Source organism: Acipenser ruthenus, chromosome 1, assembly GCF_902713425.1.
Source record: "Acipenser ruthenus chromosome 1, fAciRut3.2 maternal haplotype, whole genome shotgun sequence".
Taxonomy (NCBI): domain Eukaryota; kingdom Metazoa; phylum Chordata; class Actinopteri; order Acipenseriformes; family Acipenseridae; genus Acipenser; species Acipenser ruthenus.
In genome coordinates, this window is record NC_081189.1 from 69,335,650 (window position 1) to 69,350,412 (window position 14,763).

The window sequence follows — 14,763 nt, forward strand, 5'->3', positions numbered from 1 at the left end:
CTATGATACTACTGAAGTTTAATAAAATTGAGTGTTTCTTAATTTTTAATTATGCTTCGTGCGTATGTAAATATTTAATAAACTCTGTGTCCTAGATATTTAAATCAAAAGGTTAATCAGCACACGACTGCTGCACACAGGAAATGTATAGACTGTTAAATCTATTATAAAAGCACAAGCCATGTTCCTACATCTTGGTAGAAAAAAAAAGTGAATTTCTGTATTTAAGTGTTATAAAACAATGTTGGACGGGCTCCTCAAAAAAGCAACCAATATTTCTTGTTTGCCATAATTCTAAAAACACAACACCATGCTTGTTTGCTTAAATAAAGTTAGGGCTTCTGTTTTTCAGGTTTTATTTGTTTTTTTCTGTGCTTATTTTTAGCTATTTTCGAGTTTTATGTAAATCGTTTTTTTGGGGGGCTTTCGTTTTTGATATACTGTATGAAATTAGTATTTTCGGTTACTTTTCAAAATGTTTGAGCGGTTTTTTTTGTGTCAAAATATGTATAGTAGTAACTCGACAGTACTTCTTTCCTTTGCTGTCATCCACAATGAAATCCCTATGGTCACAGGCACATTCTTCTGGGGTTTTTGTGTGCTGGCATTTTTGTACATTTCGCCACAATTCTGTTTTAAATTCTCTGTATCTCAACTGTAATACAGCTTTAAAGCCTCCATTCCTGATTGTAATCTCGTTTTAAATCTCGAAAGCGGAGTCTCCAATAGAAATGTAGGAATGTGCTGTCACTTAGTAGTTTTTTTTAATTGAAAAACGCGTCAATGTGAATAGATTAACCATTTCCACAGTTTTTACAGTGTTTTCCGGTGTTTATTGGCTATCCACTGATTTATTTTTTTAGTATTGGTGGGGTTTTATCGGGTTTTATTGGTTAAAACCAAAAATCAGATGCCCTAAATATAGTATGTTACAATTTTCAGCCCCCTAAATACCTCAATTACAATGACAAACTATTAATATGCAAAGATGACAAGAAAAAGCATAACACGCTGGCTTATACAGTATAACAACATTTGCTTTTCAGACCCATCGAATCTGTTGAACCAAGAACTACAAATCAGATTTCATATTGAGAATTCTATTATTTCACCTGGGTAAAAGCAATTCTGCAGAACCTCCAATTGACATTATTATTACGTTATAAACATAGCCATAACAATACCCTTGTTAAAATTGTTGTTTTCAATGTTGAACAAATACAGGACAAAACATCCAACTGTAGGCTACACAGAAAAGAGAGCCCCATATTATTTAATAAACTGTCAAAGGAAAACACAAGACAGAAAGTGAACGATTACTTAAGTGAACTGAGATTCACCTACCTAAAGTGAGGGATTTGTGTGTAGCGCAAAACATAATTGCCACTGTGTCTGCAGGAGTGAATCCTGATTTTTTCCTGAAAGAGAAAAGAAAAATGCCTGGTGGTTTAGTGTACCCTGGAAACCGTCAATCTTGCGCTTAAAGAACACAACAAGGGGATAACGGAAACATGAAGACACGGAGCAAACTCCTTTAAGCTCAGCATGAGGAAACACAAAGTACACAATAGCAACAGCAATACTTACCCTGTAGAAAAGATGAATGTTAAAAGCATGAAGCTGAGCTGGATGAAAAATACTGAAAGACAAAAAACAAAATTGTTAAGGATTGTTGTGAGAGAAATATTCAAAATGCTGCACACATCTGTGAAAGCAGTTGTTTCTCTTACAAACATGTACACAAAAGATCCTGAATAAACATTATACTGCTAAGTATTTTAGAAAAATACAATTTACAGGAATATAAAGAAAATGAACAGGTGTCCACTTTGCACTGCTGTTGTGGAAACACTTTCCTGCAAAGTAATACAACTTGGCTGATGGAGGCACCAAATGAAGGCCAACAAGATTCTTGGACAACCACCATGAGTCATAATTAAGGCTGTATTTTTTTTTCATGGTTAACACAAAATTCACTGTAGATAAAATAGAATGTCTTTCAAAAGTGGACATAAAAAATGAAATATTCTGCAATTTTGCGTTTATGGTTGTTCAAGTAAGTATTTAAATATCTATATAACTAAAGAGAAATTATACATTTTGAATGCGACAACACACTTTTTTCTTATATTATGTTTAATTGCCTCTATTTAAAAGTTTTAGGGCAGCAAAAAGTAAACAAACCAGATTATGCGTGCGCATGCTTACTGATCTCTATGGAAAGCCATCTGGGACAAAAATACATTGTGCTGCTTTAGAGCGAGCCAGAGTCTCAAGGGACAGAAAAAAAGCAAGCACGTCATTCTGAAATGCCTTGCTTAAACAGTACCCAACTCCATGAAAATGTTATATATATATATATATATATATATATATATATATATATATATATATATATATATATATATATTGTTATGTCGAATGTAATAAACGAGAACCAAAACAGTGAGTTATTTTCCCCCTCACTATACAATGCTTTTTTTATTTGACGTGTTAAAAGTTAAATTTCAGTTTTCATTTGCTTGTTCGGCTACAAAAAGCCACAAGTAAACCTCATGTTATTACTTTATAAAAATGTGTCGATGGCCACTGTTTACTGTGAAGAAACGGCAATAGCAAGGAATAAAAAAAAGAATAAATAAAATGCGGTGTCAACTTTATGTACCATTTCGGGAATAAACAAAACAACGTTTAACTTGAACTTCTATCTGGCATCCTTTGTTAATTCACTGGGGTAAAGCAAGTCCTACACAACTTATTCTTTACTCCTGGGATATTTTTCTACTTTAACGTGTTACATATTTTAACGTCTTGCTGTAAAATAAAGGCACACACACAGGGGCCACGGCCACGCCCCCTGCCCCTGCTGCTATGCTGTCTCTGCCTGCGTTCACAGCAGTATAATGGCTTTTATTACTTTTGAAAAATGAACGTATATCGAACGAATTTTGTTACTGTTGAAAAAACAACCAACCAAGAACATATGTGAGGTATAAACCACGGCGGGCTACGTGGTTCTGATGATATACACCATGCCTGGTGAGGTGATAAGGTCCGAGGCATAAGCCAAAGGCCTTTAACCACCCCAGAAGTGGTAAATATCATCGGAACCGCACAGGCCCGAAGTGGTTTATAACGCTTATAACACAGCTACCTGTCATTTGGGGGAATTCAAATAATTAAAACACATTTTAAATTAATACAAAACCTAAATTTAAATGGTTTATTCAATCTTTTCAAAACTGACTTGTCATCACGAGAGTAATCTAGAGCTGCTGCTGCATTTTTTTTTTAAACATTTGTAGGGGTGCTGTGTTAAAAAGCATTGTTAAAATTAATTCTCATATTTATATAATTACTATTAGAGCTGCTGCTACATTTTTAACTTTTGTAGGCGTGCTTTGTTAATTTGCCAGTTATAGTTTATTTATTACCATATGCTTGCCTATTGCAAGTAAATTTATAATCCTGACAAATACAATTAAATCATCATGCATTGATACTGAAATCTAGGTTTATCTGGTTTTTTTTTTAAATCCCCGATTCCTGCTTCTGAATTCGGATTGCTAGCTTCTAACATACATATCCAAGATTAACAATGAGACGGAACTCACTATTAACAGTGCTTCTTAATGACTTGTATTTGAAACAACAATATGCCTGTGTCCAGTCAATGTACATATACCAAACCTCAAAGTATAAATATCAAACTTTATATATAGGAACTGAATGTACATACTGTATATCGAACTTCATTGTTTAATATACAGTAGGGCTGTCAATTAATCGCAGTTAATTTCTGCAATTAACGGGTACATTGTTTGGGAGATTTTTTTTTTTTGTAACGCATGTTAATCGCACTCTCGTCTTGTCCCTGTTACCATTCCGTAATTCATTTCCTGCGGCACCATTTTAGTGCATCCCAGGACTGAATGAGTGTAGTCGTTTGAATATAAAAATTAAGCACGAAACTGCATTATGTAGCAAAGCACTCAAACTGAAGGACTTGTGAATGGGACGTTTATTTTTTTTTTAAAAAAAACGTTCTGATGGTTCACTGGATAGAAAGAGGGTTACTTGTATTTACTGTCAAAGTGAGTTCCAGTATCACAGAAGTGCATCTAGTCTGCTGTACCACTTGCGTGCTAAACAATGCTTTCACTTCTCAAGATACACACTAATTCTGGAGGATATAACCGTTACTCAGTGAATGTTTTGTTTTATTTAGGCAATTTCAAGTTATTAATACAATAATTTTAAATTATTATTATTATAATTTAAATGGTAGTGAAAAACACTAGTTTATGCGTAAAGGAAACTGTAAAGGAAACTGATTGTTGTAAATGCAGTAAGGTGAGTAATAAACGGACTCCACTGTGATTGAGAATTTGGTTCAAACAATTTAACAACAATGCTGGATTGTAAATAAATATAAAACTATAAATAAAGAGAATGCAGAAATAGGAATTTTTATGCTGGGTTGTTTTTTGTATGATGCTAATAATAATAATAATAATAGCATCAGTAACAAAACAAACGAATGAGATGGATGCAGTAATTGTGTCAATTAAATATGCGATTAAAACCAAGATTAACTGAGATAAATTTTTTAAATCTCAAGATTAAATTGCGATTAAAAAAAAATGTAATCGTTTGACAGTCCTAATATACAAGTCAGTACTCGGATATCCGTTACCCAGATACACGTCAGTCACGTTTTACCGCCCTTGTATTAAAAATAAAATCAATCCCCATTATATATATATATATATATATATATATATATATATATATATATATATATATATAGTAAAAGAACTCACCCACTCGGGTTCGTTGCCCCTTTAAAAATTGACCCAGCACACAGAAATGGATTTTCACAGCGCGGTTGCGCTAATTTTAATAAACACAAAATCAAAACACACAAAACCAAATACCTAGCTCTTATCGAGCGCTAACTACACACGCAGGAACCTAACTAACGCAGGACGGCTAAGCCGTTTCCCTGCCCCAAAACTTAATTAAACCACACAGGTTTGCACTGTACCTTTTCCCACCTGACTGCTCGGAAGCAGAGCACCTTCTCTGCCTCCCTCTCCTCAGCAGCCCCGAGCAGACTGCCTGCTCTCCTTTTAAACCCCGCACCTGGATCTAATTTCCAATAACGCCCAGGTGCGGATGATCATTACTAATAAAACAATTACACAAAACAATAAAGCAATTAGCAAACTAAATTAAACCAATGTGCATTCGCACATCTTTTCTCTCTCGCAGGGAGGTTTTAACCCCCTCCCTGCTGTCTCACTCAACCTGCTGCCTTACACACCCCCCCCCCCCTTGTCTTTACAAGACACAGGCCACGAGACGGCCACCTCCTCCCCTAAAACACAACCACCCAGCCTCAAGTCCAGCAATGTCCATTGCCGCCCTCTTCCACGGGCGGGCTTGAGGATGGGTCGGTCCTTTCGGCGCTGCCAGGAAGGGACCGCAAACCGGTGACACGGGACCCCACCGGGCTAACAGGGCCGACCGAAGCGTAGGCCGGGGCACTGTAGGATGCCGCAGTGGACACAGGTCTTCCCCTGGGAACTGGCGCAGTGATGTCCGACCACCCAGGGGGAGCGAAGCAGCGAACAGGGGGAGCGACAGCGACGTCTGGCAGCAGCCCAGCGACGTCTGGGTGCTCGGGGAGAGCGGAGCAGGTAACCAGGGGCAGAGCTGTGGCCAGTGCTGCAGACCCCTGGGCTCCAGATCCAGCACAGGGAGGTCCAGGAAGACCGGCAGGGTGTCCCGGAGCACGGGGTGAGGGACTGGACGCAGCGGCGCCGAACTGGACTGTAGGGGTGGTGGTCGGGGCTGTGGCGGAGGTATGCTCTTCGCCTCCCATCTGGGTTCCGGAAGCGGCGGCTCCTCCCCTCTGGGCTCCGGAAGCGGCGGCTCCTCCCCTCTGGGCTCTGGAAGCGGCGGCTCCTCCCCTCTGGGCTCTGGAACTTGAGTCAGCGGGGCACCCCCTGCCTGCTCCCACCTTTGGAGCAGCAGGTCCAGCTCCGTCGGCTCCGGATCCGGTAGCCCCAACTCCTGTCTCCACTTCTTTGTCTGCTCTTTCTGAGCAGCGGTGTTTCTTTTGATTTTCTCGATCAATTCCTTAAAATCCATTTTTTCTTTTACTGGGTCGTAGGGCACCCACACACTTCTGGTACCATAATGTAAAAGAACTCACCCACTCGGGTTCGTTGCCCCTTTAAAAATTGACCCAGCACACAGAAATGGATTTTCACAGCGCGGTTGCGCTAATTTTAATAAACACAAAATCAAAACACACAAAACCAAATACCTAGCTCTTAACGAGCGCTAACTACACACGCAGGAACCTAACTAACGCAGGACGGCTAAGCCGTTTCCCTGCCCCAAAACTTAATTAAACCACACAGGTTTGCACTGTACCTTTTCCCACCTGACTGCTCGGAAGCAGAGCACCTTCTCTGCCTCCCTCTCCTCAGCAGCCCCGAGCAGACTGCCTGCTCTCCTTTTAAACCCCGCACCTGGATCTAATTTCCAATAACGCCCAGGTGCGGATGATCATTACTAATAAAACAATTACACAAAACAATAAAGCAATTAGCAAACTAAATTAAACCAATGTGCATTCGCACATCTTTTCTCTCTCGCAGGGAGGTTTTAACCCCCTCCCTGCTGTCTCACTCAACCTGCTGCCTTACAATATATATATATATATATATATATATATATATATATATATATATATATATATATATAACAAATTAATGCACTTACCCATCACACCTGCTTTCTGACTCACCAGTCACCAGTTTTCTGATACATAGTCCATCTCTTCAATGTTACAATTTATCTGAATATCCGTCACAGCCCGCGAAACAAAAGCGAACGAGGCAAGCTAGGGTAATGTAACAGTTAATCATTAAACAGTTTTAGATACTGTGATGCATATATATATATTTTTATTATCTATGATCTTTTGTTGTTTTTGTGCATTTTCATGAACTGTGAACTGTGACATCAGGGCCTTATCGAGCACTGTATTCTGCAATTTTGAATACTGACTTTGGATACTGTTTTAATTCTGGAAACTGTGTTTTTTTTTAATCTTTTGGTTTGGCTAAATTGCATTGCCTTTTACGTTTTACGCAGTTCTGTGCATGGGTAACATTTAGATTTCATTTTGCCGTTAGGTCGTTAATTTTGCTGTTATGTCGTTAAATTTTACATACCGCTACAGTATGTATCGGATTTAAAAGTATGTAGTGTATTACAGTTAATGTGCCTTCTCTTTAGTTGTGGAAACTGATATTTTCAGAATCATATCGTTTTGAATTAAAATACTACTTCTGTTGAAAATACAGTACTGTACCAACAAAACCAATTCAGTACATCTAAATGGAAGCCTGGTTATTTTAAAACACAATCCTTTCAGATATGTTTTTTTGATATTGTGTTTTTTTGTGTTCCATGAAAAACAGACAAGGGTTGGAACGGTCCAAAATGAAATAATCAGAAATGCGTCACACGTGTTTAACCGTCAATTTTATAGGGTCGGATATGTGAGTGCTGACTGTATATCAAAATGAATATTTTATATATATATATATACATATATACATATATATATATATATATATATATATATATATATATATATATATATATATATACTGTATATATGAAACATATAGTTATCTATATATATACAGGTATATGTGAAACTTATAGATGTATATATATACATGAAACTTAGTTATATATACAGTATATATATATATATATATATATATATATATATATATATATATATATATATATATATATATATACAGTGCTGTGAAAAACTATTTGCCCCTTGACTGATTTTCTGCACTTTTGCACATTTTTCATATTGTATTTGGTCAGAATTTTTTGTGGGTTGTTGTAGTATATAGAGGGAGTCTGAGAGAAAAAATGACACCAAAGTTTGGTGCTTCTTTCATTTGTTTGGTGTGCAAGGTAATCAAACATGCAATCTTCAGGTGTGAAAAAGTTATTGCCCCCCCTAGTTAACTCAACCCAATTAAAGAGATAATTAGGGTCAGCTGTTTGAGTACTTGGTTAACAACCAGGCCTGATTTGGGCCAGCCCTGCCCAATATAAATCTGACTAACTTTGGCCCTTACCATCAGAGGGAAGTTGTCAGCACACAGGTTCTAGAGGCACATCTTGCCACGAACAAAAGAAATTCCTGAAGACCTCCGGAAAAAAGTTGTTGATGCCTGTCAGTCTGGAAAGGGTTACAAAGCCATTTCTAAGGCTCTGGGGCTCCACCGAACCACAGTCAGAGCCATATTGTCGAAATGGAGAAAGTTTGGGACAGTAGTGAATCTTCCCAGGAGTGGCTGTCCTGCCAAAATCTCTCCAAGAGCAAGGTGTAAAATCGTCCAGGAAGTCACAAAGAAACCTAGAACAACATCCAGGGATCTGCAGGCCTCTCTCGCGTCGGCTAAGGTTAGTGTTCATGACTCCTCCATCAGAAAGACACTGGGCAAAAATGGGATTCATGGCAGAGTAGCAAGGCGGAAACCATTGCTCACTAAGAAGAACATGAATGCTCGTCTCAAGTTGGCCAAAAAGCACCTGGATGATCCTCAAGAGTTCTTGAACAGTGTTCTATGGACAGATGAGTCAAAAGTGGAACTATTTGGCCAACATGGGCCCCGTTATGTCTGGTGAAAACCAAACACTGCATTCCACAGTAAGAACCTCATACCAACGGTCAAGCATGGTGGTGGTAGTGTCATGGTTTGGGGATGCTTTGCTGCATCAGGACCTGGACGCCTTGCCATCATTGAAGGAACCATGAATTGTGCTCTTTATCAGAGAATTCTACAGGAGAATGTTAGGCCATCCGTCCGTGAGCTGAAGCTGAAGCGCAGCTGGGTCATACAGCAAGACAATGATCCGAAACACACAAGCAAGTCTACATCAGAATGGTTGAAGAACAAGAAATCTAAAGTTTTGGAATGGCCTAGTCAAAGTCCAGACCTAAACCCCATTGAGATGTTGTGGCAGGACCTGAAACGAGCAGTTCATGCTCGAAAACCCACAAATGTCACTGAGTTGAAGCAGTTCTGCAATGGAGGAGTGGGCCAAAATTCCTCCACGGCACTGTGAGAGACTAATCAATAACTACAGGAAGCGTTTGGTTGCAGTTATTGCTGCTAAAGGTGGCGTAACCAGTTATTGAGTCTAAGGGGGTGATTACTTTTTCACACGGGGGCACTAGGTGTTGCATAACTTTCTTTAATAAATAAATGAAATATGTATCAAATTTTTGTGTTATTTGTTCACTCAGGGTCCCTTTTATCTAATATTAGGTTTTGGTTGAAGATCTGATAACATTCACACAGTATATATATATATATATATATATATATATATATATATATATATATATATATCTATATATGAAACTTCATGGTGTGTGTGTGCATATATTCATATATATATATATATATATATATATATATATATATATATATATACATATATATATATAGGAAACTTCATTGTATACATTCAAACAGATATATTTTCCGGTTTGGCACCCCATCATTTTATATATATATATATATATATATATATATATATATATATATATATATACATCCATCCAGTGGAAAGCTTTCAGTGGTGATGAAATAACCTAATAATGTGTTTTACAGTGGCAGTCCCCTTCTTTGATTCCTCTGATGCTAACAAATTACTATATACAAAGAGAGATGAAAGTGGGGTATGGCAGATCAGTTCTGACATGTAATGAATCATGTAATGAGGGGCTGCAGTGGTATGCAGACAGAATCAACCCTTATTTCCTAGACACGCACTGCGACAACAACTCAAAGTCGTTGAAAAAAAACAAAAACAAATATATATATATATATATATATATATATATATATAATCTGCAGTTTTTCTTTTATTTAGGGTGGCAAAAATCATCATTACATGTTACTATTATCAGGCCACTTCAAAACCCATCAGTAAGTGGAAACAGGGTTCAGATTCCTGGTTTTCACAGCAAACCTGTGAACCAATCTCCATCAATACATTTGACGTGCTGGACACATTCAGAGGATTCTGTTGGGTTCTGCTATTTTGGACTCACATCATCGTAAGGAAACACTGGAACGTTATGTCAGCATCATAGCAGAGAAGACAGCAGCTGAGGATCAAACTCTGTCCTCCAGGTTTTGAGACCAATGTGCCACGTTCTACACAACAGAGCTGGCTCAATTTGGTGAAGCAGACATGAACGTCTTTATGTGAAGATGCTCAGCCAACTATCGGAGAGAGTTCATTACACAATGCAGCCTAGGTTAAAATAGTATAAATGATGTCTTCTTAAACTAGCCGTTTCCTTTTGTGATTCTGATGCTTTAATGCATGAAGGGATAAATATAAGTCTGCACTAAATTAAAGCAGACCTATAATTAAGGATGGCCCTTGTGGCTTGGGATCATTTTTAGATTTCACCACCTGTGATTAACTAGAGACGTGAAGCCGTCCAGCACTCTGTGGATTATTAAAGGGTTTATTATTAACAGGGTATCCAGACTTACTGAGGAACACCACTATGATCAGACTGAACTTATCCAAGTCGATAGTGGGTTGGAGAAAGTGCCACAGAATGTCGTGTAGATAATCATGAGGAGCACACAGCTGCTGATAGCACCGTAAGGAGGCTTGTTCCTCTCCAGCCATTCCTTAATGAACCTGCGGATGATCTGGAAAGAGAAAAAACAAACGGCACAAAAAAGAAAGTTAAAAACAAACTAACAGGTTGTGTTCAAAAGCCTCCTGAACCAAATAGGACACCACCGAATCAATGTGACAGCATGCAGTGACTGAAAACTGCCCCCTGGGCTTTCAAGTTTTCCTGCCCCACAAATCCACTGCTGGGGAATTTAAACATTTTTAGTGCAACATCCAAAGGCAGCCCTTAATGAGTGTACATTTTCAACAAGCTTCCAAATCGAGTCCTAATCAAACCAGAAGCTCTTTGCGAGCTGTCACTGAGACATGCTCATTGAACATTCATTAAGTTTGACTCCTCTGTTGATTCTAATGGATGAGTGTAATTACCAAGGTCCTATTTGTATCAACAAAGAATTTCAAGCACAACTTCTGGAACATGAAAAAATATTCTACTGACATGTTCAGGAATTTTCACGGGGCTGGCTAATCAAAAGTGATCAGCGGAACACTTTAATATTTAAATAGCCAGCAACGCACCAGAACTTTCTAATTCAATTAGAACTCATGCTTGAAAAGCAAAAGTGCATGTGTTTAAATAATTCAACCACCCCATATCCACTCTCTCTGTTAACCTGCAGATAATTGGCATTTGCAAAATTTTAGACGGGTTGTACTCGGAAAACTAACAACAGGATCTTCTATATCTTTTGACTCTGTTACTGAACTTTAACTTTTGAAATTCAAAGAAAAATCTTTTAGGTTCTAATGCTGGAAGACACTTGTCATTAGCAGGGATCCTAGTTTTCCGCAATAAAAAAAACCAAACAAAAACAAAAAAACAATCTGCATTATTCAAGCCCAGAAGCCTGTGGAAGACCACTACTGGTAGTGCCCTGCTGAGCTGAAACAGCTCTAAGCAGGCGGTTAATCTCAGCACTCTGTCGTCTGACAGAGTTGCCAACATACGTCTTGAATGTCACTATCTGGGTGGGTGCTAGCTGGTTCTTTGCATGGTTTACCTTCAACCCTAACCGATGTAAATGGTTGGTGACTAGTTCTGTGTGCTCGTGCGCCATTGCTGGAGACTCTGAGCAAATGAGCCAGTCGTCTAGATAGCTGAGGACTCTGATGCCTCTGAGTCTCAACAGGGCTAGTATAGCCTCCATGTATTTTGTAAAAACACGTGGGGCTAGAGAGAGGCCAAACAGTAGAACACAGAACTGGTTGAAAGGCAAACCTCAGGTATTTACTTGTAGCCTGGTAAGCTACAAGTATGCTATTGTAGTTAGCCAGACGTGCGGTAAACGCACTAGCCACGTATGCTTTCTTTAAGATGACTTCCGTCACTCTGCACTGCTTATTCGGACATGCTGCATCCTTGGCTAGCAGGGACAGATTGGTAGGCTGAACAAGCGCAGCAATGGGGGCCTCTACTGGCCGAAAGTTGGTAAGAGCCAGCTTGTCCGCTTCTGCAGAACGGGAAACCGCCACAGCCGTAGCTGGGTGATCCCAAGTAGACTGTAGCTCGAACAGAAAATCCGGGTGAACCGGAGGGGCAGCAGGAGTAAGCTGCGTAACCGGGATGTCCGATTCAGCATCATCTGAAGGGAGCCCCATGTCCCGATCGTCAACCTCCTCGGAGGCGACGATAGAAAGTATGTCACTCTCTAGCCCATTAGCCACTGCCTGCAAGGGTTCAGGGGGAATAGGTGCTGGAGGATCCGGTATTATCGGTGGGACTGAGCGCTCTTGTAGTAGCTCAGTTAAAATTCCCTGCTGGCGTGACAAAACCTCCCAGAAGTCATCTATCTGTCCCGTTTGCCGAACTTGAGCGGCGGCTTTTCTTCCTTCTCCATTTTGTAGGAGGGGAAAGTGAAGGGGATTTGGAAGATGAAGAGGAAGAAGACTAGGTAGATATCTCAGATCTACTCTTCCTAGCGCTGCTCCTCCCCCCCACCCCGCACCCTTGGCACAGAACCTCAGGGGGAGGGTCCAGCCTCACTGACTGGTGACGCTGAATGCCGCGCAGGTGTGGAGGAACGCTCCTTTGAGTGACGTGCTACCCGGTTCTCTAGAGCACGCTTGGAGGAGGGAGTACATAAAATAATTTATGCTCGCGGGGGCGGAGCAGCACTACATCACCCTCCTCTGATGAGTGTCTTTGGTATAAAGTTTTCAGGTTTGGGTGTCTTAAAGGGGAACACCCATTTTGTACTGGTTAATATTCCCTACTTGAAAGGGAATCAGCGTTATTCCGCAGCAAATGGATTCTGATAACATTAATGATAACATCATCAATATTACACTTACTTAAACAGTCCCCTTTAACAGTGAAATAATTAAACAGTGTGTTATTTTTTAATACCAGCAGCTACCCAACCTTTCAATTTTCTTCTCATACCTCTCTAAAGGGAGAAGGTGTTTGAAAACAAACAGTGGCAGAGGTGCTGTATTTGTAGGACCACAATGTCAATGTCAGCTGCTTTTTCACCCATTTACACTTGAGCACAGACCTAGACCCTGTTGACACGATGCTTTTAAACTTTATTAGTTGCCTTTAAACTGTACCAGCTTAAAAGTGCTAAATATGGTTAGCGTCGACACTACGCAGTGTTTAATACCGTACTTGAGAACCAAACTACATTTTTGTGTATCCTCCAATATGCCAAAATGCTTTCTGATATGTTTTAGTAAGTGGACATTGCAAACACAGTTCGCAGAACAGGCGCCTGAAGGAGTTGAGAACGACTGTCAATACTGCTGTATCGTATACAATTTCTGATTATTGTTGTAAAATGGTGGATCATGGAGCGACATGATCAGATGCCGAAATCAAGCACTTTGATATCTGGAGCAATGAAATCGGTCAAGGAGAACTTCAGAGTTCAAAATGAAATGCACACATTACAATGTTTAGCAACAGTGTTGTAAACACTAAGGGTTGTGTATCATATAGCTTAGTATTTTGCTTAAAAATATTGTAAATATTTTAAAACTATTCAAAATATATCCAAATGTAATACCCGTACAAATGCCCAAAACTAGACCAAAAATTAGGCACCCGCCCAAAGCCATTTTTTCACACTCAAAACTAAAAATACAGGCCCAATTAGGCGTGAACCTGCACACTGTCCCTGATTTGGCCAAAATGAGCCCTGTTTATGTGAGTCAGCCACACCCTGTGCAGGTATGCTGACCCCACCCTGTAGCTTCACCCAGGATTCTGGTAATCGTAGTTCTCCCGGGTGACCATTTTGTCTCTTGCAAGCGCTCTGGTGTCAGTCATTTTGTGCGAGGGCACAATCCCCTTAAAATATCTGCCCTCACATATCTGCCATTGATCACCCCGCCCCTTGACCTGTCACAGTCTGCTGTGTCTTTCCATCTGCCATTTCTCTCTGTATCTTTATTTTTATTTTTCTATTTTATTTTTCAATTTAAGACTGTCATTTATATATTGTTATATTTTGTTTAATTTCTGTAAGTCGCTTTGGATAAATATAATAATAATAATAATAATAATAATAATAATAATAATAATAATAATAATAATAATAATAATAATAATTAGTCCCTCCAGGATTCTGCAATCGCAGAAAAAAATCACAAATTTGCTCTCTCCCGTGGAATTTACAGCTTTTTGTTAACCCCTCCCCCCCCGAAAACTCATTCACTCCCTACTATCACTGTACATAGAGCGCATACACGCTAATTGTAGAGTGAGAAGTGTGGCGGGGTTTCAGTGCAAGCTTTAGTTCAGCCATGGAGAGATTCCTAAGGTCATCGGTGAGTTCTGGAAACAAATCTAAACTAGCACCAAATATAACGGCAAAAGATAGGGCACAAATGCAAAATGCAAGTCCAGTATTTCAAATAACTCACAGCAGAAGACCATGACAACGACCATGGATTGACAAACAGTGGCTACTGAAGAACAAAATAAGGTAAGATTATTATTATTATTATTATTATTATTATTATTATTATTATTATTATTAT

General features: G+C 39.2%; 1 protein-coding gene across 1 annotated transcript in view; it reads right to left on the bottom strand.

The window, feature by feature from the left end:
* LOC117420621 (sodium/bile acid cotransporter 7-A) overlaps window positions 1-14,763 on the bottom strand; it is a 117,061-nt gene that overhangs the window by 16,980 nt on the left and 85,318 nt on the right. The window contains 4 exon segments of the mRNA XM_034034118.3: window positions 1,345-1,418; window positions 1,588-1,639; window positions 10,629-10,673; window positions 10,676-10,793. Of these exon segments, the coding sequence (XP_033890009.3) occupies window positions 1,345-1,418; window positions 1,588-1,639; window positions 10,629-10,673; window positions 10,676-10,793 (289 nt within the window).